Source organism: Chlamydotis macqueenii, chromosome 8, assembly GCF_036417535.1.
Source record: "Chlamydotis macqueenii isolate bChlMac1 chromosome 8, bChlMac1.mat, whole genome shotgun sequence".
In the NCBI taxonomy this organism is placed as follows: Eukaryota; Metazoa; Chordata; class Aves; order Otidiformes; family Otididae; genus Chlamydotis; species Chlamydotis macqueenii.
Window position 1 is genome coordinate 10,718,739 of NC_141563.1, and position 27,523 is coordinate 10,746,261.

General features: G+C 46.6%; 2 protein-coding genes across 2 annotated transcripts in view; one reads left to right on the plus strand and one right to left on the minus strand.

Annotated features, from left to right (window-relative positions):
- COLGALT2 (collagen beta(1-O)galactosyltransferase 2) overlaps positions 1-21,141 on the plus strand; it is a 53,101-nt gene extending 31,960 nt beyond the window's left edge. Inside the window, exons 2-12 of the mRNA XM_086753955.1 lie at positions 145-255; positions 1,849-1,966; positions 2,688-2,822; positions 8,285-8,489; positions 13,154-13,273; positions 13,750-13,826; positions 15,736-15,842; positions 16,664-16,796; positions 18,084-18,211; positions 18,713-18,919; positions 19,424-21,141. Of these exons, the coding sequence (XP_086610081.1) occupies positions 145-255; positions 1,849-1,966; positions 2,688-2,822; positions 8,285-8,489; positions 13,154-13,273; positions 13,750-13,826; positions 15,736-15,842; positions 16,664-16,796; positions 18,084-18,211; positions 18,713-18,919; positions 19,424-19,700 (1,618 nt within the window). The 3' untranslated portion in view covers positions 19,701-21,141. The remainder of the gene's footprint in view (positions 1-144; positions 256-1,848; positions 1,967-2,687; positions 2,823-8,284; positions 8,490-13,153; positions 13,274-13,749; positions 13,827-15,735; positions 15,843-16,663; positions 16,797-18,083; positions 18,212-18,712; positions 18,920-19,423) is intronic.
- Positions 21,142-23,345: 2,204 nt separating this feature from the next.
- The window catches only part of RGL1 (ral guanine nucleotide dissociation stimulator like 1), an 80,580-nt gene continuing 76,402 nt past the window's right edge, over positions 23,346-27,523 (minus strand). Inside the window, exons 16-18 of the mRNA XM_086753536.1 lie at positions 26,640-26,906; positions 25,247-25,361; positions 23,346-24,611 (exon numbers count right to left, since the gene is read on the minus strand). Coding sequence (XP_086609662.1) covers positions 24,424-24,611; positions 25,247-25,361; positions 26,640-26,906 — 570 coding nt within the window. The 3' untranslated portion in view covers positions 23,346-24,423. The remainder of the gene's footprint in view (positions 24,612-25,246; positions 25,362-26,639; positions 26,907-27,523) is intronic.

The window sequence follows — 27,523 nt, forward strand, 5'->3', positions numbered from 1 at the left end:
GTGGAGCTGCCCCGAGTTCTACCAAGAGATGGATGTGCCTGTAAGAAATAGGTCCTGCCTCTGTTTGACTCATTTACCGACTGGGAAGAGGCAAAAGGCCTAAGCCGTGTGTTAACAGGGCTCTTTGTGCTCTCATTTTTCCAGGGTGGCCACTGACCACAATGTTGACAACACCACAGCCATCCTTAGAGAGTGGCTGAAGAATGTGCAGAACCTCTACCATGATGTGGAATGGAGACCAATGGAAGACCCTCAGTGAGTACTGTGGTGAGGGGCTGACTGAAGCTGTTTGGTGTGTGTGCCAGATTTTCTAGATGTTCAGTTTTCATACTGGAAGATGTACTAAATGTCCAAGCATTAAAATGTGGAGTGTTTTTTTTTTTTTGTGGGGTCTCTCCTATTAAAATTGTGTTCTTATGGAGCCTGTGAAAAGGACTCTGACTTCTGTGCAGCAACTCATGCAGAATTTTGGAGAAGAAAGCATTTTCCGTTCAGTTATTTAGCATCTGCAGCTGCTCTCTTTGCATGGTAAACAAATCACATCAAAAGCTACAGGGAATAAAAATGGTCATTCTTTATTTGGAAGGAAGCAGAGAAATCGTAGCCCATTCCCATAGTGTCTGTGGAAGTTCTGTGTGAATTATCAAATTCAGTAAATTCTGAGCCAGAGAAGTAGATTTAATTCAGTATATTGTGCCTTTGCATGACCTGGAGGACCATTGCTTTGAAATATGGTGTTAGGTTTAAAGAGAATCCTCTTTTTAAGGAATGAAGGGCAAAACCTACTTACACACAGAATGTAAAAGTGAAAGAATCGTGTGTGTTGGGTTTTTATTGCCTTTTTTTTTTTTTTTTTTTTTTTTTTTAAGATCAGCAGTTCCTTGTTTTGGTCTCTTTTCTATTTCTTCCATCAGGGAAAAGTACATCAGTTTCCCCTTCCTTTAGGCTTGCTTTTACTTTCAAGGTCCTCGGCGCAGTGGTGGGGCATTCGTGATACAAATCCAAGGGGAATGCCTGTTTTACTGACTTTTAAAATCCTTTAATTGGAATTGAGTTTTCTTGATCCTGTCAAACTTGGGTTTTTTTAGTTCTGTAAAACAGGTTTTGAAATTCTTAGTTCCTTCACTGGCTTATGCTGGCACTGTTTCAAAGTCCCGAATTTTTATTCCACATAGGGATCTGTCCCTGAGTTTCCTTCCATCTTTGTTACAAAGCATTTGCTTTTGGACCTGATCCTGAAAACAGAGACACGCGCATAACTTTGCCCACGTGATTGGGCTCGTGGGGTTGGGTGTTGGGTGTTTGTAGATTTAAGAGCTGTTACCAGAATGTGTTAACAGTTACTAATAATGCCCAGACCCCGAGGGAATCCAAACTGCCTTCATCTTCACATCCTCAGCTCTGTTGGTTCTCCTGGGCATAGGAAGGCTGTGTTTATAGTCTTAAAGCCTAGCAGAGTGCAGATGACTTTCTACCGGAGGGTCAGATGAGGTAAATCTGCTTCAGTTCGTTTTGGTGGGGTAACCTCTGCTTACCTCAGGTGAGGGCCTGCTGCTGCAGAAGAAACCCCGGGTTTTGATAGTGCTGTTTTGCCCGTGCCCGTGGTTGGCAGGAAGTGCTGCAGCGCTGCTTGTTCTCCAGTGCCCTGTGTACACGTGCCAGCACAAAATTTGGAATCGTTTTCTCTCAGAACCTTTTCTGGGTTGCCTGAGGTGACTCTCAACACTGTTTGTCTTTTGGAAGGAAGGCAGCAAGGGAGCTCTTTTTTTTCAATAGGGCCCAGACATGTGTTGCAGTCACTCTTTTTTCTTTTTTTTTTTTCTTTCTTTTTTTTTTTTTCTTTGCTAGGTCTTACCCAGAAGAAATTGGGCCAAAACATTGGCCAAGCTCCCGATTCACTCATGTGATGAAACTCCGACAGGCTGCCCTGCGTGCTGCACGAGAGAAGTGGTCAGACTACATCCTGGTAAATACAAGGTTTGGTTTATTACCAGTCCTCGGGCAAAAAATTTTCAGGGACTCACTCTGATACTTTGGGCTGCCAAAAAGTTTCCTCTCCATCTAAAGACAAAGCTCTTTGCAGTGAGATGGCGTGTGTCATTTCTTGGTCTGATGAGCAAGAGACTTTGCAGCTAGGCAGATAAGTCCCTGGGTAAGCCCAAGGCTTTCTCCATGGGGGTCAGGATTGAGTATAGTCCTGGTGGTGGGTAGGTACCTGCAAGAGTCTCCTAGGTTGAAACCCCACCTGTTATTGATGAAATGTAAGGAAAATAGTTCTGCAGAACGGTTGTGGAAACATGCGTGCCTTTGGTCACTGCAGCAGCAGTTAACAGTGGTGTTCCCACAGCCTCTGAACAAAGAGAGGGTGTGAGGCCAGTTTTTAAGTATTCTTCTTGATCCTCTTTACAGAATAAATGTGCCCTGAATTTTCAGCAGTTACTTTCCCTTGCAGCTCTGTGGCCCCGGTGCCAGAGGAGTTCTGGGGAGTCAGAGGAAAGGTCTGCATCTTTTCCCAGCTCATAGATTACCTATAACAGAGATGTGTCCTATCGTGTCAAAACCACCAGCTCAGTGCTTTTTGCCAACCTTGTGCCTCTGGCTGCCTTGTTCCCAAGAAAGTGTCAGGGGGAGCATATTGTTCCATCTAATAACAAATTTCTTTTTCTCTTCCGCCCTTACTTTTCTAGTTTATTGATACAGATAATTTACTGACCAACCCAGAAACACTGAACCTGATGATAGCAGAAAACAAGACACTGGTGGCACCAATGCTCGAGTCTCGCTCTCTCTACTCTAACTTCTGGTGTGGCATCACTCCCCAGGCAAGTGACTGTGTGAACAGTGCTGGGTGACTATGTTTTCTAAGTGTTGTGGTTTTGTTTAGTGAGGGGGGGCCTAAGGTGGTAGCTTCTGTAGGAAACTGCTAGAAATTGCTCCCTTTGTTCAGTGGACTCGGCTGGGCCTAGGGCGGACCTGCTGCTGGTCAAGGCCGAGCCGATTGGTAGCAGAATGTTCCTTGATAACGCCTCTGCGATAACGTATTTAAGAAGGGGAAAACAGGAAAAAAAAAAAAAAAAAAGAGAAGAGAAGATGTGAAGAAGCTGAGCGGGGGCAGAGGCGCAGAGGGGGAGGCGCAGGCCTCATGGGCCTTGCAGGCCTCACCCTCTGGCCTCTCGCCAGGCGGCCGACTGGGCCCGACTCAGTCCGGCCTGGCTGCAAGAAGTGGAGAGAAGATGAGAAGTGAATAAGATGTAAAAAGGATCCTGAGAGACATCTGCCAGCCTGTTGTGAGGAACGGCTGCAGACGCCAAGGTCAGTGAAGAAGGAGGGGGAGAAGTAATGCAGCTCCTGGCCAAGATTCCCCTGCAGCCTGTGGTGACGACCATGGTGGAGCAGGTTGTCCCCCTGCAGCCCATGGAGGTCCACAGAGGAGCAGAGATCCACTTGGAGCCCCTGAAGGGCCCCGTACCAGGGGAGGTGGATGCCTGAAGGAGGCTGTGGTCCGTGGAGGGCCCGCTGGGACAGCCGTTCTGGAGAGACTGCAGCCCGTGGAAGACATGACCCACGCCGGAGCAGTTTCACGAAGGACTGTGGCGTAGGGGTGGGACCCCACAACAGAGCAGGGGAGGAATGTGAGGAGTTCTTCCCCCGACCATGAAGCAGCGGCATAAAACGTGTGATGAACTGACCGCGACCCCCATTCCCTCTTCCCCCCTGTGCCGCTCAGGAGGGGAAGGTAGTAGAGATAATGTTAAGCTTGGGAAGAGGGAGGTGTGGAGGGAGGTTATCTTGTTCTCTGTCTCATTATCCTGCTGTTTGTAGTAATAAATGAATAGCTTTCCCCAAGTCGAGTCTGTTTTGCCCATAACGGTAACTTTAAGGATTTCTCCCTGTCCTTATCTCAAACCTCGAGCCGTTTTTCCTTATATTATCTCTCCCTATTCTCTCGGAGGGTGGCGGGAGTAAGAGAGAGAGACTGCATAGTCTGGTCCTGATCGGGGCTGGAACTACGACACTAAGGCCTCCAGCGTTGTGTCGGTGAAGCGGTGGGCATCGTTTCTGTTCTTTGGGCTTTCCACTTGATCTTGAAGTGTCCTTTTTCTGAGAAGAAGCTGCTGTAGCTCTGAGGCACAGAGGTGATTTTGGCATGTAGTGAGGATAGTGGTGTCATCCAGTCATTTCAGCTTGTGCCTCTCGGTGGCAGAATCCCAAATCTTGGGTGGATATCTTTGAGAAAGGCCTGTACGTTTATAAGGAATCTAGGAATAAGGGTAGAGAGGGTGTTGCAGTCTATAAATGTTTTTCAGGCTGTGTTTTCTAACTGAGCTGTAGGTATGTGCAAAGCAATACATCGGGTGTGCAGGCACATAGCTGAAACTTGCTTCCTTATCGGAGATTCCTCCCTTGAAAAAGCTGAATCTGGATGAAGCTGAGCTTGGTTAGCTGGAAGTCCTGGGAGGTGATGCAATCCCACTAACTACGAAAAAGATACACGCCAAAATTTGAGGTGATTCCATGTGTTTGTGTAATGTCCATCAAACTCTTGGTCTACTACTCGAGACTAGTTTTCCTGTGTAGTGATGCTAATCTTAGAGGAATTTGCTTTTCTTTCTGCAGTTCTCCATTGTATATAGATTATTTTTCTTACATGTGAACAAGATTTATGTAGTGGGGCAACACCCTTTGCCTTGAAGGGAGTGTGTGTGTGCGTGCTGAAGTATGTGTGTAAAGGGTGTAAAGGACAGACGTGCTGAGCCTAGAAATTAGAGTTTAATGTTATTCTCAAATAACACATTCTGCAGAAAGTATCAGATACAAAGACATTGTCTAGTAGAAATAGCATTATTTTTAGAGCCAGAACAAGGTTGAGCTATCACTTCACAAGTTGCTCCACATCACTGTGGTGTGTTGACCCAGGCTGGTAGTTAAGCCCCCACCCAGTTGCTTGGCTCACTCCTGCCCAGCGGGATTGGGGAGAGAATTGGAATAACAAAAGCAGAAGGAAAAAAAAAAGCAGCCAAAGCAGCCCTCATGGGTTGATATAAAGACAGTTTAGTAAGTGACGGGGAAAAAAAACTCCAGACAAACAAGTGATGCAAAACCCGTCACTTACCAGCAGGAGACTGATGCCCAGCCATTCCCTGAGCACTGGCTGCTTTGGAAAAATTTCCCCCCCGGTGTTATTGCAGAGCGTTACATGGTATAGAAAATCACTTTGGTCAGCTGTCCTAGTTGTCCTCTCCCAGCCTCTTGCCCACCTCCAGCCTACTCGCTGTGGGGGGCAGAGTGAGAAACAGAGAAGGCCTTGATGCTGTGCGAGCACTGTTGAGCAGCAGCTAAAATGCTGGTGTGTTATCGACACCAGTCTAAAGCACAGCACCATATGGGCTGCTGTGAAGAAAATTAACTGCATCCCAGCCGAACCCAATAGAATCACCTTTTCCATAAAAACATTTTGGTAAGAGAATCAAATACATAGAAGGGCCAACCTATTGTTGCAGTCATTTTTCGGCCTTTTTTCACTGTTTTCCTTTGAAATGTTCTTGGCTAAGCTCTAGATGGGCTTTCCAAGACATTCAAGCTGAAATGGAGACTGTAGTTAATGCTTTTTTTCTCCCAGGTAAGAATCAAGAATGAGATCAGGTTTTTGACCTGCTCTCCAGTCTGCTGCTGGCATGTCTTTTGTCATCCCTTGTGGAGGTAGGATCCTAAGCTGCTTCCTATTCCATAGAATAGGAAGAGGTTTACTGTTCTCGTGAAAATTTAGCGTTTTTGTCCATGTTTGCCCTGGAAAGCTTCAGGATTTCCTTTTACTTTAAAGCCTGACTCTTGTGTTTCCTTCTTTGTAAAGACAAACTTGTCCTGCATAGACAAATGCATTTAAGCCTGAGCTAGGCATACATCTTTCAGCTTCCCTGGGACGTATGAACAGGAATACTTTAGAGATGCTCCACGGTCCTGCCCTTCTCCACACTCTTACTTTATCCTAGAGACCTAACGAGATACTAATTATTGTCATTACTGCTGGAGCGAAACAAAGAGCAAACTCCATTCCTCCCTTCATTCTTCCTTCCCAGTGATACCAAGGACACAAGTAGGGACTACAGCCAGGGTGCAAACGTAACTGTACAGGTTCAGACCAAAGGTCTGGCTGATAGCCGTGGTTTGTAGCAGATGCCTAGGGAGTAGTGTAAGAACATGGCAAACAAGTAAGTGAACGATACTTCCCCAAAATATTTTTCTGTCCTCTGGCAATCTCCTTCTGTAGGACTTCTTGAGGAAGGCTTTTTGTCTTTAAAGCTCTCGGTGATTTTTTTTGTTTTACAGAAATTGCTATTGGAATAATTTTTTTTTTGCCCCCCCAGTCTTATGGCAAGGAGTTCCAGAGTTCAGGCTAATTGAGTAAAAATAGCAGGAAATAGGTCCTGATCTTTCAAAATTCTTGGGAAGTAAATATATAGATAAGAAAAGGAGTGTGTGGGAGTATGTTTACTTGTTTCAGTTTTTGTTTTAAAATGGAGATACGCACTTCATAGCAAAGGCATTGTCCTTTAAGTTTTAGGCTAAGTCCCGAGACAGCCACTTTTTCCACTGATGTGAATCAGCATTGCTCCAAAGCCTGAGGTGGATCTCTGCCTGTGTGCACCAGCCTCAGCCCTGGCCCTTCTCCGGTGATAAATTTCCATCATTACTAGCATTAGCTGAGAAAAGCAAAGAGGGTGGGGGGGAAACTAGCAGCAAATGCATCTTGCATTTCTTGTGAAAAAAGCTGCTCAAATTAACAGGAAAGGTCCCACCTTTTTTATTTTAGTTGCTGCTCTTTGTTTCTCACAGTCCCAGAGCTTCAGGCTCTCAGCCTTGCTCTCCCTGGGGACCTGGGGAAGGAGTAACAGCTGGAGCACGCCCTGAAACACGGCCTCTGGCACGGAGCAACAAGCCAAACCCAGCTCCAGGCAGCTTGACATTTAGTTGTCATGAAGCTAACCTTAGGAGAGTACGGCAGCAGTGATGACAAGTTGGAGTCTGTCTTGACTACACATGATTTATGAGGAGTGAAAAGCCCCAGAACCCTGTAGTGAGTGACTGGAGGAGGAAAGATTAGTTTCCAGCACTTTTCACCTGTGGGCATTCTCAGATGTCTGTTAAAGGTTGAATGTCTTAACTCTTCCTTCAGTGGGAATGCTGGTAAGGTCTCTACCTAGTCACTCCTTTTCATGAAAATCAAACTGATGACATGCCTTCTGACTGTCCTAGGGCTAGATATGTGAAGGGCAGAGGGGGGACGATCAACGGAGGCCTAAACAGAAAAATGCATCACACAGTGCTTCTACACAAAACCAGGGCGAAGTGGTTCTGCAGTGATTTGCTCGGCTGTTGCTAGATGCTCATGGAAAATATAACGTAAAAGTAACTTGAACTTATTTTAGTGACTCATCATTTCTGAAAAGACCAGAATCTGCTCTGGATTCAGCTGTCAGCCATGTTCAGATGTCTAATTGGTGCATTAGAACTTTCTTTCTGGAGGAATTCAGTGTATTTATTTCCAAATCTGATAGCTTGAGACATATTGCACCTGCAAAACCAGCTGTGAGCCACATAGTGTGGGTGTTGCACCCACAGTGCTGGAAAGCTAGCAGAGCTCGTGATTGCAAAGAAATGAGCTGACTGAAGTGCCTCCCCTGGACAGGCCCTGCAGGGAGAGCTCAGGAGTGAGCATTAAACCTGCTTGCCCTGGGATGGAGGAAGCAGGGATTCTTACACAGCTGATGGAAACTAAGATGTTGCTGCCTTCACTGCAGCGAAGCAAATATTTTTTTTTGTTTTTTAAGTTGTGGTCAGAAATGATTTGCAGGTCCTATTCTGTGAGATAGAACATTCTGAATGTTCTTTGTGCCTGTTTAACATGGAGGATGCTGCAGATACTCAGCAGCTTCCAGGATCGGAACTGAGATTCTGTGTGCAAAAAGAAATGTTTGTGGAGAGACAGGGGAAAAAAAGTCCGAGGTTTAAAGCTCTATTGCAAGGGAATTTTGCAATGGAAAGGCTTGGATTTTCACTAGCTGCTAAAAAGGAGAGAGAAGGTCAACCTTTTACTTTGGAGATGGAGATTGTTTCTGAATACTTGACTGAACCCTCTCAAAAAGGGGGACACCTAAAATAAATCTGAGAATTTGGGACTGATCGATCTTTGCTGGGAGGGCTAAGGGCAAGAGCCTTTGCTGTAGGGAGCATCTATGTAACAGGAATCTCCTGTTACAAGCAGCTCCCCTCCTTGTGTTTGCAGGGCTATTACAAAAGGACCTTGGATTATCCCCTGATTCGGGAATGGAAGAGGACAGGCTGTTTTGCTGTCCCGATGATTCACTCCACGTTCCTCATTGACTTGAGGAAAGAGGCCTCCACCAAGCTGATGTTCTACCCACCCCACCAGGACTACACGTGGAGCTTTGATGATATCATGGTCTTTGCTTTCTCCAGTCGCCAAGCAGGTACGTCTGCAGCCTTTGCTAGATCTCTACTTTGAGTTCACAGGCCAGAAGTCATGTGTTTGGCTTCAGTGGTGAGTTAAGACCCTGTTCCCTTTCCTCTTTCTGATCCAGTCAGAGATAACCAGCAGCCAGCAATTTGCAATGCAGTTTTGAATCACAGCTGGCTTCAGAGGGCACAGGAGCTGTTCTCAGGGCGGGGGTAGTGTTTCAGAGACAAAATGTGTGGGATCTACCCTTGACTGGTGTTGCAGCAAGGCAATAGTGGACACACGTGAATGCTGTGAGAGTGAAAGGTGTTCGAAAGTCTGTAGGTAATGTATCTAAAGCCAGCACTTCCAGGAGACCCCATGGCAAGGGCAAAAAACTCTTTTCAGATGTAGCAGCCCGTGTGGAAAACAAAACCGAAGTTGCTTACCCACAATGCTGATGAGGCTTTGCTTCATGGCAGCTCAGCAGGAATTGTCTTGGGGGAGGTTGTCTTGGTTGGGGGGAGGGTTGTTTTGTCTTTTTTTTTTTTTTTTTTTTTTTTAAAAAAAGCAAAATCCGCGCAACTTTCAGAGGAATGATGTGTAGTCTGTGGGTTGTGCTGAGAGGAAATATCTTGTAGACAAGATCAGGTTGGACTTGCTGTGTGAGCAGTAAAATCTCTGCATATTGACGCTGTCGATGGTACTTCGGGAGAACCAGTTGAGCACTGAGCTGCCTTAAGATCCTTGGGGCACAGCTGAGAGAAATTGTGTACCGCTCTGGTTGATACTGGGATCAGTTTCTACCAGACAGTGGGAGGATTTCAGTTAGACCTGAAATACAGGAGTCCTTTCAGGCCAAGTCACAATCTCAGTGTCCTTTGCCTTCGGCTGGAATGGCTTTTGGTGTTTGCAGAGAGCTCTGGATGTCTCAGAAATCGCTGTTTAAGTGGGTGATACTGCTGTTATTGCTGCCTGAACTTGTGGTGAGGGTGTTTAGTCCCATTTATTTTTTGAGAGGGGATCTGGTGGGTATTTTATCTCCAGCAAAGTCCTGTCTGGCAGACTTGTATGTAGCAGTGTCAGAGCTGAAAGGAGCTCCTGGGGAGGATACATTTGTAATGGCCGTCTGTATTGTTCTTTGCCTTGCTGTGTTGAAAAGGGGAAAGTTTGGGGTCTGATGAAGGAAAAAGGGAGTAGTGAAACGTCAGCAGCACCAGTGAAATGCACTTCTGTTCAGACCTTCATGAGTGGTGTGCTGGCTTACTGAGGTGAATTAGCAGGGGAAAATTGTTTTTGGGTCCACTGAGCGATGTGCAGCTGGTGTTATCTGTCCTCTGTTTGCAAAAGAAGCAAAGTTTAAGGAGAGAAAGTGAAGAGGCATAGCTTGTTGTCAACAATTGCTTCTGGAGAAGAGACAAGCTGAGATGACTGCCTTTCCCACCATTTCCAGACCAGCACAGCAGCTGCCAGTTGTTTGCAGCTTTCCTTCTAGAGATCATTCTGATTTAAAGGTCTTGGCAGCACTGCAAAAGACTGCAGGGCTTCTTAAACTCAGCTACAAAGGGAGGAGGGATGTAGGGTGAGAAAGGTGAATGGTAGAGGAGAGTCAGCAGGAGCTGAAATTAGAGCCCTTAGCAGGCAGAGGAAGTCAGGGGATGCGAGATGTGAACTTTCAGGGCACCTTCGTGGTCCTGACTTTGAGTCAGGGCATTGGTGTGTCAGCTCCAAAGGAGAATGGAGGTTCAGGCATGGAGAGCAAAGCAAACTCCTTCAAATCTACCTGCCCCACTTGTTCCCTCTGACAGGTCTCCCAGAAATGCAATGTCCAATGAGTTGTAGTAACTGCGTTGCATTAGCACTAGCTGCTTAAGAAATATTTCGGGGATTCAAACCCATCATTTTTTCCTTCCATTCTGGAAGACTTTAGACTTTTCCAAGACTGACCCATGACATGAAAGGCTTTGCTTCAGCAGTCTGGCTCATTGATCTGGTCAGATTGTTGGCTTGTGTCCTGGGCTGAGTTTTGTCACCCAGGATAAAAGGACATCCAAGGTCAGAACTGTGAAAAATGTGTAGACTTTGAGGTACACTTCTCTTGGGAGTAATTTCACTTATTTCCCTGAAGTTGGTTTTTGTCCAGCCCAAATACTGCGCTTAATAGGTCAGATGAAACCATCAGTTTTTAACAGTTAATCTACTGCTTGAAGCAACAGTTTTGTAACTCTTCAAAGAGACTGTCCCATTTCTGCTTAGAGGATGTTGTCTGTGGTGGGAGTACTGACTTGTAATGAAACTTGGTTGCGGGTGTTTTATTGACAAAGGTGGTTTCTGTAGAGCCCCTTGTGCTTGCTTGCGAGATAGCACTTAGCCAGCCAGATTTCCTGAGCTTCTTTTCACCCTGGGGCTCTGAAGACTAGAGCCAGCCAGCAGGAAGGTCTGGTCACAGGGATGTGGGGGAACTTTAGGTTGCATAACTATGACTGTGGGTTTAGGGCACAGCTGTGAGTCCTGGCCACTGCCTTATGAAGGCTAATAATAATGCAAGTATCTATAGCTTTTCTGTCCCTTGTAGCAATTGTTTATTTTATTGTAAAAACAGAGGTGGAGAGCAAGTCCTCCTCCTCATTTGAAAGTAGTTTTACCATTTTAAAGTAGCCTTTATCCCGGAAGGAACACAAATACTGGCGTGGATCTCTGCAGATTAACTGTGTTTAAGCCAGCGGAAGATAAGGATGGAGATCAGTGAGCCAGGTAAGATTACTTGATTAGATCAGTGCCAAATCCATTCATGTCAGCAGGTAGTATTTTTTATTCTGCCATTTACCTAAATTACAGCTGACAGCTGAATGTGTTTTGGCAAGAAGTGTAGCCAGCAATTTACTTGCAGAACTTAAAATGGTAGGAACACCAGGGTCATTAATGCAGACAATTCTGCTCTGCTAAAAATACGAGGGACTAGGGGGACTAATACATGAAAGCATCAACACACCAGGTAGTGTCTGGTTTTCATTTATTTTCTAGAGGGAGAGAGTTGTGCTTGTTTCATTAAAAAAAAAAAAAAAAAAAAAAAAAAAGAAAAAGGCAGCTATGCATTCTTTTAATTTTTTTTTTTTTTCCAAGTCTGCTTGGCCAGTTGGATGTTTCTAGCAGCTTTCAGATTGTGGATAATTAATAAAGGATCTTAGCAGAGCTCACTGAAAACCAGTGGAAATATTTTCCCTTGGCTTCTCTGGGTGTAGCTTTTTGAGTGTGTTGCCTGATGTGACATCAGGCCCAGTGCTGCTACAGTTGGAGCTGATAGTTTGCAAATGCTTGGTCAGTCCAGAGGGAACAGCATTTTTCGATCACACCTTACTGGGGCATTCCCAGTGAACAAGCTCAGCAGTGGGTGGGTCTCTTCCCTTGCAAAGACATCTGCTCTGAGGAGCAGCTTTGCTTTTTCTCTGTTTCACATCTTGAGATTCAGCTCCATGAACAAGCAATTGTAAAAATTTTTGAGTAGAAGGAAGATATGTTATAATCTCTTCTTGAAAGCATCTTTTCTTCTTGCTAGTGTCTCTCTAGGATTTCCCTCTAATCTTCATGGCACTGTAAAAAGTAGTCCTGGAGAGAAAAGGACCATGTTTGGTGGTAGACTTTGGCACTTCCAAGGTGGTTATCATAGGTACTCCTCAAAGTCCTTTGCCAACGCAGGTGAAAATATCTTGTCTTTATTTTCTAGCCAAAGCAAATAGAAGCATGAAGATGCTTGACTGCAAAACTCAGTCTGAATCCCTTGCTAGGCCAGTTAACAGACCCTGCAGCTGTACCGGTGCCTTGGGCCTTGCAGCTTCATCCTGTGTGATCCCAGGGGAGCTGAACTGCCTGGGCCCACATTTGGCCAACCATCTGCTGTTGGAGCTGGGGATCAGACTTGGCTCTTCCACCCTGGACGAGTCATTCCTCGTGTATTGTGGTCTGACAGAGAAGCCTTGGCAAAAGCTCAGGCAAAAGCTTCCATCACCCCTAGCCACCCTGGGTTTACTTGAATTTTTCCCCTGTCTAAGGCTGCCTGCTCTGATAGATGTGCACCCCTTTTTGCCCAGAGGGTCCCAGAACTGCAGCTGCCCCTCCTTCAGCACAGCTGCAGGTGGGAACCCGTTTGGCTCCTGTGCCAGCCATTGCATGGCTGAGGCTGACTTATTCGGAGGGTGAAAGCTTGTTCCTGCTTTTAGCCTCGGGTCTGTGAAGGGATTGCGTCAGGTGAGGTGCCAGGTGTGAGCAGTGCAGGTGAGGTTTTGGGGGTCAGAGTTTCTGCAGTACTCCACAGTAGTCCCGTTGTGTCTCAGGTGCTGCTTTGCTAAAGGTCAGTTCTGCCCTCTGCTGTATGATTGTTTCCATAGCATAAAGGCAAAGGCTGAAAAACGCCCTTTCTTTGGCCTGAGAGGGTTCCCAGTCTCTCCTAGGAGAAAACTGATTGCAGTTAAAAATACCTGCTGTTAGGGAGCAAGTAGAAGTTGGTTTCGTAGGAGAGGCCATTTGCTGCCAGCCAGGTAAGACAAAATGCCACTGTGATGTTTTTTAATTGTTTGCTTATGAAGCAGAACTTCTTGGGACTGAGGTCCTGGCACAAATTTGATTGTGGTATTTCACAACAGAGCAGCAAAATCCACTGGTAAGACCTGACTCTAATTTCTGTTTTTCTGTGATCCCCAGGAGTACAGATGTTCATCTGCAACCGTGAACACTATGGTTTCCTTCCCATGCCCCTGAAATCGCACCAGACACTGGAAGAAGAAACTGAGAACTTTGTGCACACACTAATTGAGGCTATGAGTAAGTTGCTGTGCCCTGCTGTGACAGATCCCCCCAAATTAATGTTTGTAGAGCTGTCCTGGCAGAGGCCCAGGTCTCTGACCCTTGGGAGTCTGCATCCCGATCTGACTGCTTTCATACTGTTTTGATACACAGGTTTTCCATCTTCCACTGCTTTTTTGCCTAAGGTTGTAATCGCTTCACAGTCAGGTCAACCCTTTCAAAAAACACCTGAACTTCCCCATATCAAACGCAAAAATGCAATTTAATGTGGAACGGATGCTGCAGAATCCCGTTTTTGTCATGAAGTCTGTCTGGCAGGTGGCTACTGGCTTCTGCTTTGCAACGTGGATGCTTTCTGCTAGACCCACTGCTGTGCTGTCTTCACATCCCAGCTCCCTGGGGCTTTAGGCCTGGTGATGCAAACACGTGCAGGTACATTATATTGGTGCAGCATGTACATGAAGGTGATGCTTGGGATCTCTCCTCTCTTTCAGTTGATCGTCCTCCCATTGAACCCTCTCAGTATGTCTCTGTTCCTCCGAAGAACCCTGACAAGATGGGATTTGATGAAGTAAGGAACTTATTTTTCTGTTATTGTCTTATTTTCCCACTCATCACCTAAAAGACCTGGGTTCTCTCTGTAGCTGAGCTTCTAGCCATTTCCCTTGGAGTATATTATCTTTTTGCATAGTTAGATCTTTACCAATCACCTATCTTTTGGACTTAAATCTTTTGCAAACAGAAAATAGGGGGGAGAACTGTTGAGCTCAGGGAAGCAGAAGGGAAAAGGGCTCAGGGAGTGGTCTTTACCTCTGGTGTTTGCTGTGGAGAAACGAGGCCTGTCAGGTCTGTGGGCACTTAGTGTGGGCTACAAAAGCCCTGATGAGAAGTGCAGGTTTGTGTGGAAGGGCAGAGCCCAGCAAATCTTTGGGCTTCTTTTCTTGATGGTGTGAATGTTTTAATCCAGACAGGAGGAGACGGCAGAAGTGACTCTGAAAAACAGGTTATTTAACTCCCCAGTTTTTGTGCTGTTTCCTCTACATGTGACTCTGCAGAGCAGCTTGGCAGTCCTTCCGTTCTGTAACAAAAACTGGTCTTTTGGGAAACCTCTCCTGCTTTCCAGTGACAGAAGAGAACAATTTCTGTCACCCAGGAGATACACTCGAGAGCCCGGAGCAGCTGGGGGAGCCAGGCTCCCAGTTGGGTTCTAGCCAAAGCTGGGTATGTCCAGCGTGCTGTCTACGTACTATGGCAGCTCTCCCCTTGCCCTGCTTGGTCATGATGCTTTTCTCTTTTGGCCTTAAGTAAAAGTGAACTAGAAAGGTGGTTGCTGTGACACTAGTATTGCCCCAACACCCTGCAGAAATTCCTGTCCTGACTCTGCCTCATGTTGTGGAGAGAGCAGGCATTGAGGGGAGAAGGCTGGAGAGGGATCTGCTGTGCTTCAATTAACCAGTTCTGTGTTGCTCACAGAGCCAGCAGCCCCTGTGTGTGCAGCTGCCAGGGTGGCACTGTGACCAGGGGAGCTGTGGTGATCAGGGGAGCTTTTGTCTTCTTGGCGTATTCTGCTACATCTGTGTGTGTAACTCATAAAGTCTGAAGCTGATTTGGCTGTGTGTGTTTGAGCGTCTGTGTTTAGGACACAGCTGGTGTAGGTTTTTTCCATGTTGTCCTTTGTGGCTGTGCTCTATTTATCCAATTTATTATTTTTGCATTTGTACTGAGCTGGAATTTGATCCGCTTCTTACTGGGATGAGGTTTTGAACCACAGGCTACAAGGCTGCACTTGTACTTCTGTACCTGGGACTGAAAAATATCCCTGACCCTCCGCAGTTTACCTGCAAATGAGGGCTTTACTTCTTTGCTGTCCACCACAGAGTCAGTCTCCTCAAGACTTGGACTGAGCCCTGCCCAGACATCTCTGCTCCTGCTCTTGGCTCTGTGCTAGGCTTCCTGCTCTGGCAGGGGTAGCAGTGGATTTTCAGTGCCCAAAGTAATTACAAAAATCCTGGTTGCTGTGTCGTTGTACTTGGATGGTGGCCCCAGTGATAATCCTGAATACAGGCAGTGGGAGCATTGTGGAGAAACACGTGAGTAAATGTGCCTCTGGAACAGGAGCCCAAGATGGCCGTTTTACTCTGTGTGTAATATAAATCAAAGTATCCTGTATATTTGGAAATGATAGACTTGGCTGTAACTGGGCTGCACTCACCTTTTATTCGTCCTTGAAGAGCGACTTTTCCCTGTGACGTAAAACATTCATAAGAAGTAGTTGTTAGACAAAGAATGAGCCCTAGCCTTTCAATTAAAAACCAACCCCGGTTTTTTGACAATTTCTAAGCAACCTGGAAGAAAAAACTACACCTGGTATTTTAATGAGATCTGCTTTTCCAGTCAGACTGTGGGAGAAGAGTGGATCTGGACTCCCTTTTCTTCATCATTCCCAAGCCAGGAGGCTGATGTCTTTCTCTTCTATGCAGATTTTCATGATTAATCTGAAGCGTCGAAAAGACAGGCGGGATCGGATGCTGCGGACTCTCTATGAGCAGGAGATTGCAGTCAAGATCGTGGAGGCTGTGGATGGAAAGTGAGTTTCGACTGGGGTTGCTGATGTTTGCAAAGAGTGGCTTCTGCTTAAAAGCTTAACACCATCTCCTTGCATGCCCTGACCTCCCTTCTGATGGGGAAGAGTGGGCTGAGGGGAGAAGTGAATACCGCTTTTATTTACCTAACACTCTGTTTGGGGGAGTTTTCCTCTGTTTGTTTCTTCTTTTGCAATTGGTCAGTCGCCATGAGACAACCAGGGCAGTGTGGTTCAGACTAAGATGAAAATCAGGTTAGAATCATACTGATTTCTGTGAACTGTGACACTTGCACGCAGCTAAAAGGAGTCACAGTGGAAGTGTTTGAGAGCAATCATCTCCTGGGAAGATCATCCATCTTAGTGCTACAAAGCCGTTGTGCTACAGTGTTAACCCTGACACAGCCCGTCCCAAGCTTACTCTAAGGCGTGTTAAGACTTTTTTATAAAGAGAAGTCAAGAAAGAAGTTTTTGATCTGGGAGCTGCGAAGAGGCCTCAGGGAGGTAGGAACCCACATGCTGCCTAGTGGTCTCTGAAACTTGGGAACCTATCAAGGCCTCTCAGAAAAATACTCTAACCCAAGCACTTGACAAGTTGATGGTCCCACAAGGAGTCGTTGGCAGAGTTAAGGATATAATTTGTCAACTGGAGTTAGAAATGTAAATCAAGAAGTTAATTTTTCACCAGGTTTTTGAGTGTAACAAGTGCAGGAATTTCTTGAGGTGTGGTTTTTCTCTGAATGTCAGCAGCGTTTCTCATCTTATGTCTGCATCTGACTTGGACTTACTTTTCTTTAAAATGGTGATAGGCATTCTGTCTTTCTCAGGGCACTGAACACGAGTCAGCTCAAAGCTCTCAGCATCGATATGCTCCCGGGTTACCGGGACCCGTACTCCTCCAGGCCGCTAACCAGGGGAGAGATCGGCTGCTTCCTTAGTCACTATTACATCTGGAAGGAGGTAAGGAGCTTGTGGGTGCCTCGGGGTCCTGCAGGAAGGTGCTGGGGGCAGGTGCCACAGGAAGGTGCGCAGCCAGTTGTAGGGCAGAGCATCAAATACAATACTGGTTTCTGGAAGTGTAGAGGGGGAACTGTTTTCCTCGGTTTGTAGGGGATCATGCACAGGGTTTTTCTTGAACGCAGTGTTCAGCTTTCCATTTGCCAACATCTCTGAGTGACTTTTATCAGCATATTTTCATGACTCTTTTTGCAAAGCATCCAATGGCCTACTTGGAGCAGGTTTGCTTAGGAGAAAGGCAAGAAGACTTTGAAGAGCAAATGGTATTAAACACCCCCCCACCCCCAGTTTTGCATCTGTGCTGAAACAAGTTTCAGTGACTCTGCTGACTGGCTTTTTGAGTTGGTGTATCATAAATACTCTTAACAGTAGGGACCTCTGTTACCTGAGATAAGAGGTCTTATTTGGGTGGTGAAAACTGTACCTTCTGTCTATCCCTGGTCACCTGGGGAGTGACACTTGAGAAGGTCTGGACTATGATGGTCAGGGACGCTGGAGTTACACAGCCTGACGTCAACAGGAGGGGTTATTTTGGATAAGGTGTGGTGGAGGCAGGGAGAAAGACTTGGTACTAAAAGAAGACTGGGCAGTGGCAGTGGTTACCCAAACACAGACTACCCTCTGCCCGCAGAGGTGTTAGCTGCAGCACCTCTCAGCAGGGCCGGGCGCTGATCCGAACGGCTTAGAGCCAGCAGGAGTGACTGCAGCACTGAGGAGTCAGGCTGTGCTTTTGGGCCTGAGACGTCCAAATTGCCAGCAGTCAGGTGGTAACGTGGGAACCTACGTGCAGGATGCCTTTGCATGTGTGTCCTCTAACAGAGACTTTGGGTATAATAAATTGTCCTCCTTTCCAGACTTCAGGAACGCTTTCTTCCAACAAAGGTTTTTCCGAACAGCAGCTTTGGCATCAGAGGCTGCTGCACATTCCTCTGAGGAGGTGGTTGCTGTTGTGGTCATGCTAGATGGTAGCTTCTGGGTTCTGAATGGTGCAACATCAGATGGAGGGTTTTTCTAGGTTGCAGATGCTCACCCACAGGGTATTTTCGGGACTGTTCTCACTGGCTCTTGCAGTCTCTCCCAGCTGAGCTGTGAATCTGGCAGTGGTTGTCCGGCCTCCCTACCTGCGTGATCTAGAAAGCTGTGCCAGGTCAGGATGACCCCAGCAATTTCAGGGTGTAGGGAGTGGCCCATATGTGCCACTGAGATCACTTCTGAACCCTCTTGTTTCAGGTGGTGAACAGAGAACTGGAGAAGACACTTGTTATTGAGGATGATGTGCGCTTTGAACACCAGTTTAAAAGGAAGCTCATGAAGCTGATGGATGACATTGAACAAGTCGGGCTAGACTGGGAACTTATGTAAGTAACTGGCCCTCAGCCATCCGGGAACTGCTGGGCATGCAGCACCTGCTGTGTCGTGATGGAGATGCAGGTGAATGCTGGAGTGCCAGGGAAGGTGGCAGAGACTTCTTGGTGGCTCCTGCTGTCGGGACAGATCTGCCTCCTGAGGCAGGCTGATGCTGGGATGCACACTGGGTGCTGTTACTGCCCTTTTTGGGCAGTGTTGGTTGATCTCAACAGCGTCTGGAGATGGTGCTGTGACTGAAGAACTGACACAGTTCAGTCTTGAGGCTCGAATGCTGTCTTACCTCCCTTACGAAATCTTTCTCAGCTATACCACCCACTGGGTTAAGACTTGGATGACAGGGAGCGGTGCGGGATAGAAATCTGTTAGCCTGGTCAGGGATTACTTCTTGGGTTGACCCTTTGCCCTTCCCTGGTTGACGTGAACAGTCTTGTGGTCCTAATTGCTGCAGATTCACTTTGGTTGTAATTTCAATGGTCTTTTCACTCTTTAAGCTACATTGGCCGGAAAAGGATGCAGGTGCAGGAGCCTGAGAAAGCAGTTCCCAATGTCATGAACCTCGTAGAAGCTGATTACTCATACTGGACCCTGGGGTACGCAATCTCTTTCCAAGGGGCCCAGAAACTCATTGGAGCTGAGCCTTTCAGCAAGATGCTGCCTGTAGATGAATTTCTGCCAGTCATGTACAACAAGCACCCTGTGTAAGTACAATGCCTTCGTTGCTGGGGTTGGGGTGAGCTGGGTCTTGCTGTGAATGATCTTAAGGCAGGTCATGTTGGCGTGTCTCACTTCTGTAGCCAGGCTGGTGGGGGACAGGGCTATTCCTCCTGGTTTTTGATTGTCTGCATCAGAGCGCCAGACACCGGTCAAAGTTTTTGATTGTCTGCATCAGAGCTCCAGACACCGGTCAAAGGAGGTGACAGACCTGCTACAGAGGGGTTATTGTCCCTACCTGGTGCAGGGCTTGTGAGCTGGTTCTGAGACACTTGACACTCTCTGGTAACGGAGGCTTTGGTGCTGTAGGTTGTGTGCATGGTTGTAACGTGCGTGGTTCTGGCTGTAGAGGTCAGACTTCACCTCAGCAACTACTTCCACTCCCTGGGACCTCTTGCTCAGTGAACTGACTTGAGTCTTACCAGTTATAAGCAGTGGCACTGATGAATGTTCACTCTGCTACTGGTGATTTTTTTTTTTCTCCTCTTTAGAGCGAAGTACATGGAGTATTATGAGTCCAGAGACTTGAAAGCCTTTTCAGCAGAACCCCTGCTTGTTTACCCCACCCACTACACAGGGCAGCCAGGCTACCTCAGCGACACAGAGACCTCTACAATCTGGGACAACGAGACCGTGTCAACGGACTGGGACAGAACGCACTCCTGGAAATCCCGGCAGCAGGGCAAGATCCATACTGATGCCCAGAACAAGGATGCCCTGCCCTCCCAGTCATCTCTCAATGCGCCGTCCTCCAGGGATGAACTATGACTGCCTGCTTTCCCCGGGACTCTGGTGACAGCTGAACCAGCCTCACACTTAGCTTTTCACCTTTGAAAGTTGTAGAGCAGCTCTTCATGAGGTCGTTTTCCTTCTGCTTCAGATGGCAAAGCACAGTGGTTGGACCTGACTGTTACGGCTAACCAAGCCACTTAGGATGGAGTGGGAGATGAAGGAGGAGAAAGGGCAAGTGTTTCAGACTAGCAGAAAAAAGACAGAGATCTGAACAAAAGCCCTCCCAAGCTTTTGAACAAAAACAAACAAAAAAACCCCAACAAAACCTTGAATGACGTCTTTCTACAGTTCCTTGTGTAGAATACTGTATTTATAGAGATTAATATATAGAGGTGTACAAGTGTTAATACCTTTCTGGATAGCTGTAGCTGGGCTGCTTGTGTAACTGCTACCCTTGTAGGTTTGTAGGCTTTTACAACCCTGTTCACTGGCAGAAACTGCAGGCGACTGTTTGGGTTATTTGGTTTTGTTTTTCACAGGGAATCAAGATGCTTTCCAAACATGTTCAGTGCACTGGATCAGTGCTCCTCTGTATTGTCTTCTCCCTTATCACACCTCTGTAGAAAACTATTGTGGCCTTGCCCTCTGCAGGGTTCAAAACTTGCTAGATCCAATCTGAACAAGTCTCCCAGTCCAGAACTGATGTCTTGGCATGTCTAAAATCTGGGAAGCTAGCAGAGAAAGTGGAGGTTGCTGGTTTTATTTCACTCTGCACTGCCTGAAGGGAACAGAGGTGGAGTTGGTCATGTTCTGCTTCACCTCCTGCCTCAATTTATTCCTTCAGGAAAACAAAGCCTGACAACCTATTTGCAGGTCTGTTTATTTAGGCCGTAAAACCAGGTGTAGGACTTCTAGCAATTGTAAAATTTAAAAGTTTGGTTATGAACTGCTTGACCCTGTCTTTATAAAAACAAAACAACCTGCAGAAGTGTTAATGTTATCAACTGTACTGTTCTCAACAGCCTTGATAGAATTGTGCATTCCAGGACGGAAAGGCAACTTGTCTTGATTTTTTTTTTTTGAGTTCTGATGTACTTGCTGTTGGCTAAAATGTCAGCAGAGTAGGATGTTTATGTTTTTGGGTTTGGTTTTTTGTTGTGTTTTTTTTTTGGTTTTTTTTTGTTTTTTTTTTTTAACGTTTCTCAGAGGCCAGGTGATCATGGGCTACACTGCTTGGGTTTAGCTGGCACAGAAGGCTGCTGTGGCAGTGAGGGGCTTTCCTCCTGGGCTGGCAGTCCAGGGACTCACCTGCTGGCAGATCTGTGCAGCTGAGTATGTGTGGCTGGGTGGGGTTTTTTATTTTTAAAAATGTTTGTTTGTCTTAATAATTAGTGATCAATATTGTGCTTCCTGCTAAAGAAGACGTGTTATTACCTGTCAGCCGGTCTGATAATACATAGAACCTGGTGCAAGATGAGCAGCTGTGTGTATTCTTCATTGGGTGGGAGTAGCCCTGGCTGGGAAAGGCCAGCTCAAGAGTTTTCCAGCTGTGTCACTCTGCCATGGAGTCACTGGCCGTATAACTGTGCTTTTTCTGCAACTGTGGCCTGGAAGCTGTGTTCCTTCTGCTGTCCAGGCTGGAGCAGGTGCCCATGCGACATGGTGAGTATGGAGAGCAGGTCTGCTATGGGCCACCAAGCACAGCCTGGGTCATTCCTCTCTTGACAGCCTCTCTTGCTTCCTCCTCAGGTTTTGCTTTACGAGGGGCAAGTCTGATGTGTTTGAAGCACTGTTGAGCATGGCAATCCCAGAGGTGTCGATAAGAAGCTTGGTGTGGTCTTCAGAAACAGGACATCTGTGAACAGGTGAGCATCCAGCATATTGTCATGTGTCACTGTGCTGTGTTACAAAGTTGTTCCACCACCTTGTGCTTCGGGCTGATTGTGCAGCATAGCTGTTTCTCCAGGCCTGTGGTAACGCTGTGAAAGACCCATCTCTGTGTCTGAGAGGCCTGTCTTTCCCCAAACCATGGGAGGTGATGTATCTGTGTCAGCAAGAGCTCTGGTTTTACCAGCCCTTCCTCTTCTGACCTCTCGTGATCCTACTGCAGCACTTTCTCCATGAACATCTTGGCTGAAAATGACTCTGGATTTGTGCTGGGGCTGGAGAGGGAAGGAACTGCCACACTGGGGGTGCGTGTGCCATGCCAGCTCCCGAAGCTGTGCTCAGGTCCCGCTGTGCTTGTGGGTGGGGATACGGTCTGTGGCACAGCCTCACAGCTGCCTCCCGGGGAGGAGAGAAGCATCGCTGTGTTGGCCATGCAAGAAATAGATTTTTTTTTTTTTTAATGATATTTTACTGCTGCTGCTTTTTTTAACCTTAAAGTAGCTTGTTCAAATGATTTAAAAAAAAAAAGCCTTTGGATTGGAGCCACTGGGCTACCTTGGCCTACAGCAAGTCCTGCAGGTGTGTTGAGGGCACCAGGCTGGGTGCAGCTGGTGCTGACCAACAGGTGAAGCTGCTGTAGGGATGCATCAGCCCGGTCGCCTCACGTGAGACGGAGCTGGCTGACACAGGGCTCTCAGGAAATGATGCTGTTGGTGGAGCTGGTTTGGATGCTTAGGCTGAGTTTTATTTAACTTTGATTTCCTTAAGTACAGCAGTAGCAGTTTATTAAAAATATCTTGACAGCAGGGCTGGTTTTTTCTGTGTGTGTGCTTTTTCTTTCAGTTCACTCTGGAAGGGAGTGGTAGAAGGGGATTTATTGACACCTGCAAGATGCAGGTGGGGGGGAATGGGATGGGGCTGTAGCTGGCAGGTGGTAGGTAGGGGGTGAGCAGGGCTCGCTCCGTACTAGGGGAGGGAGGGGGAATGAGGATGGGGCTGTAGCTGGCAATATTCACACCACACCAAATATTAGTGGAAAAAAAAGTTTTATAGATTTATATAAGGATTACAGGTAAGCCATTAAGAAAAACCAACTTTTTCTCATATTTAACCTTTTTGAGGCCAAAATTTTAAAATAAACAACATTCACCTTTCAGCTTAACACAGACATACAACCTCTGAGTGAGCAATACTGTTGTTTACAGGTGATACTGTACAGACATCAATACATGCTTACAGTGAAATGCCAGGAATAATGAACTTCTTGTGTGATCTTGCTCTAACTGCGGGCAAAAGTTAAGGCTCAGTTACCAACTCAGCATCTGCACCATCTTAACAAAATATACAAGTGGAGTTTTTGAACTGTTTTCTAGGACCTGTAAACAGAGGTCATAAGTCTTCATGTAGTGTAAAACATAATACAGCCCAGCACTGTCTGCACCGTGAGCGAGTTTATCACTAGCCACTAATGTAATCTGAGCTCCATTTTGTAAATTAGTGCTACAGAACTGGTGGGGAAAAAGGCCCAGACATATAGAAAATTCACTGTTAAGAGTTTATTTTAACTAATACTGATATATTTCAAAGACAGCCTGTTCAGTAAGGGCTGCTTTACAATCCAATATCTCATTTATGGCTTTTTAAAACAAAACCTCTAACTATCCTTTCAAGGAAGCCTCTGTTCTGGGAAGAGACACAAGAAGTATGTTATTTAAAGTTTCATACAGAACTGATGATTAAATTCCTTATTCCAGTTGAATTCTTTATTCCAGCTGAAATAATGTACCATGCCTGTAGCTTATACGTAACCATGCTACAAGTATATATAAAAAAAAAAATCTGCTTGGGATAATGGTTAAAACCTGGCTATCTCCTCTCCATAACCACTTTAAAAATCACAGGTCACATAATCGCCCCTCATGAATGAAAAGGTGAGTTAAAAAGTTTTGCTTTTGAAGAGTGATTGCACATTACCAAGAGGTACATCAGTCACATCAGGGTACATGCAAAAGGCACAATTTTTGTTCCATGGGTTAGCAAAGTAAAAGGAAACCCACCTTATAGTGGCATTAAGACAAGACCTAAATCCAGACAATTAGCGTTTGCCTTGTTCACAAACAAACCATGACATTCATCCAACAGCAAGTGCAGTCCATTCTTTCAAAGTTCTTTGGAAAAAAAAAAAAATCCAAAATAAGTAATTTTCTGATGTGGAACAAGTGCAAAAAAGTAGTTTGCAAGCTGTGTGAAAGCAGTACACACACTTGCAGTTTCTGCTGTCTCCAGCGATGAGTGTTTTGGAGGTGCACCCACCTTGCTGTTTCATGAATACAGATGCCTCCTGGAAGCAGCAGCTGCGAGTGGCACTCAGCTCCCTCACACATTCTGCAAACCAGTGCTCCCACCGGTGAGCTGGAGGCTGCCTGGGACCTCCTCCTTCATTCAGGCAGAGTTGTATCGAGACGTTTCTTCTCCAGTTTCATGAAAATAAATGTCGACGTTCTCTGTGTAATACTGGCACAAAGGAAAATGGTTTCTCACAAAGAGAGTTGGCTTGTGTGGTGTTCTTAAGACAAAGTTTGTTGCCGTCCTGTTTCCCCCTCTAACTGGGGCTCTCACCTTCCTAGACTAATGTGCAAAACAAAACAAAACAAAGAAGTCCAGTCCACATTCTCCTGTACATCCACGTCTGGTTGTCCGTATTTGGCTGCAAGCGAGGAGAGACGAGTCTATCAAATGCTCACGTTGCATTTCAGCCTCAAATATTTTCAGCATTGAATACTGACACATTCATCTGCTGTGATTCGGTAATACTGGATGGCAGCAAAGGTAGAGGTCTCGGCCGGTTTGCCGGCTCGTGGCCTTGTCTCCCTCACAGTGTAATTTTGCTGGGTCTGTTGCTCCAGCACCCCCGTTTGGCAGTTCTGGGGAGCATCAGGCTGCAGCGGCTCCTCCTTTTCACTTGCCCATTGAGTGATGCTTTTTTTCGCAGGATGAAATCAAAGTTCACATGGCTGTTCATGGCATAGAACACGTTGGCGTTGCCTGGGAACACCAGCTCTGTGAAAGAGGGACCAGAGCAAGCGTTAGTTTGCAGTATTGCACATAGCAGGCGGAAAGCCAGGAGAAAAAGAGGGACCAGTTGAACAGACTCAGCCTGCGCAGTCAGGCAGTGCTGGGCCCCTTTCCAGGCTCTGCTGTGCCTCTTCAGCCAAAGCTGGATTGGGTGGCACCCACAGCAGCTGTCCCACAAAAAAAAAGGAGCAGGGTTGCAGAGGACAGGAGATAAAGGCCAAACCCAGACCACGTCCCGCCTGGCAGAGGCCCTGGCTGCCGCTCCAAGAGGAGGCTGCGCTGAAAGCTGTGTTTGCATGGACCGATGACAGCGCGCCTGCCCTGATCCCTGAGGAGGGGGCACCCTGCCACCCAACCCCTGTGGCAGACTGCGCAGGGAGAGGGAGCAGCTGCTCCTCAGTCGATAGCTCTGCAGTCACAGAGCACGCGCAGAGGTGTACCTGGCGACCCATGAGGGAGCTCTGCCTGTATGAAGTGATACATAGCCCTGAGGAGAAGGACTTGGTGGACGAGAAGCCGTGACAACACGTCCACAGCATTTCTAATGTTGCATCACATTTTCCTCTTTCCCTCAAAATCCAGCAGAACTTTTCAACCGGCAGCAGTGTTTGCTTCCCTACCTTTGTCCTCAGAGATGACCTGTACAAGCTCATAATCCTCAACTGCGTCAGACTCCAGGTTGTGCTTCAGCATAGCCCTCTGGATGACAGCAGGAGTTTTGTCTTGGCTAGTTAGCTGCAGAGACAGCGTTGCAATGAGAGATTCTGCTTATTCACTCTATGTAATTATGTAATAATTAAAAAAGGCCTGCCTTTTTGCAGACCACTTGGAAAAGATTGAAGAGAACTGAAAAAAAAATACAATGGGTCAGTAACGAAAGTACTACTAGATACCAAAACATAGTATTTGTGACGTTTGGTGGTGGTGGTTTTTAGTTCAAGACGACAGATAGTGTACTAGAAGAGACAGCAGTAAATCACAGCGTCTTCTCTCCTACACAAACACTTTGAGAGATGGGACATTGTTCTCACTAGCCATAAAAGTCTGCCATCAATAGCTGCCCCATCTGTTGTTTGCAGACATCGATTAATCCACAGACTCCTGGGCTAAATACTTTCTTTGACATCCTGCAATGATTTTTTGCCTTGTAACCTGGTTTACCGTCTGCTGTGGAAGTGCTGCGCATCTGGAGCAGACACAGGGCTCTCTCCAGAGCCTTGTGCAGTCAGAAGGAAGATTTATCTCGCCAGTGGCAGAATTTGTCAGGCCCTCAGGGAATGTCTCTGCAATTTGGGGAGGCCAGACCATTAAAATCACAAGGTGGAGCTAAATGTGCTAAGAATCACCCCCGTGCGTTTGTTCCCCCCAGGCCCTCATGGACACAGAATGTTTGCTCAGCAGCTGGGTCTCCGACAGGTATCTGCAGAGATCACATGCAGGCGAGTCACGTTGCCTACGGTTCAGCATCCCCTCCACAGAACCAGCATCAAGGGAAACTCCTGCACACTGGTTGCTGCTGGTCTAGCAACCTTCCTCCCCGAGAGAAGCTGTGTAATTAAAGGGCTCATCAGCTTCCTCACGTACAGTGCCCTACTTCCAGAAACCAGCTCCTTGGGTAAGCTGCTCCAGGCAGAACCTGGCATGTGGCATCTTGTGTCAAAGCTTGCACACAAATCCCAAGCTAGAGAAAAAGCAACTAGCCCTAACAGAAGGGGAGGAGCAGCAGCAAAGCCTGCACTTCATCAGAATGCTTCACTTTGAACTTGTTGATAAAATACAAGCTTTAATTTCAAGACCAGAAACTTCCACAAAGATATTGTCTTCAAACCTCTCACTTTTACCATGCTCCACATATTTTCAATTGTAACATTTGTCATTTTCCCTTTCAAGCCAGGTTTGATTAGTTGACTCTGTGAGTAGGTGTTTCCAAAACTAAAAGCACCATTTGTTTATGTCACCCTGGATGAAACCATCACCAACGACGACAGCATTTTGCTGTTCCGCACCACTCACCAGGATGCTCTTGTACATATTGCCGTTGTTGTCTTCTATGCTGATCCGGATGATGCACGCATCTTTGTTCTGCTGGTTGTAAACAGGAGGCAGCACTTCTGAGGTAATGGGTGTCACGGAGACAGAGCACTTGTCTGAAGCAGAGCACGTGTTGGACTTGTCATCCGAGCGCAGCAAGGGAGGGGATGAGTTTAACGATAACAAGCTCGAGGAAGATGTTTCCGTGGAATGGGTGGTGGAGGAGGAGGAGGAAGAGGATTCAGACAGCTGCATAACAGAAAGACAAACACTGTTGTAAGCTGGACATTGTGTATCTGCGTGGGTCATTCTGGAGGAAGAACTTCAGAAAGCAGAAGGCAGATACAAAACCTCAGTCAACTGCCCTCTGTCCAGCAGGCTGGCAGTGGCATTCCTCGCCTCCAGAAAAAGTGAACTTCACTTGATTAATTCCACCATTTTAATGAAAACTTATTTCCAATTTGGTGTGCCAGACACTGTGTGCTGCTTGCTCCTGCCTCTCAGTAAGAGCAGGCCAGGAGGTGGCAGCAGATAAAACTAACAGACTCAGGTTGTGGGCAACCAGCCAGGGACTGGGACCAGCTGGGAAATTGCAGAGGGCATCAGGGCACCACTGCTCCTGCTCAGATCAGAGTCTTTACACTAGTGAAAACACACACAGGCCTCCCCATCTGCCACTTCTTCTTGAATATGCGTTTCTCCATGGAAACTGCCCCCTTCCTTCCCCTGCTGTACGGGGTTTTGCCTCTCTCTTTACCTGCCTTGCTCAAAAAACAGCTGAGAGGGTCTTCCTCTCCCACTTGCTTGATGAAATCACTGTAACAACTGCTGCAGCTAAACAGTTTAAACAATTTATGGATGCTAAT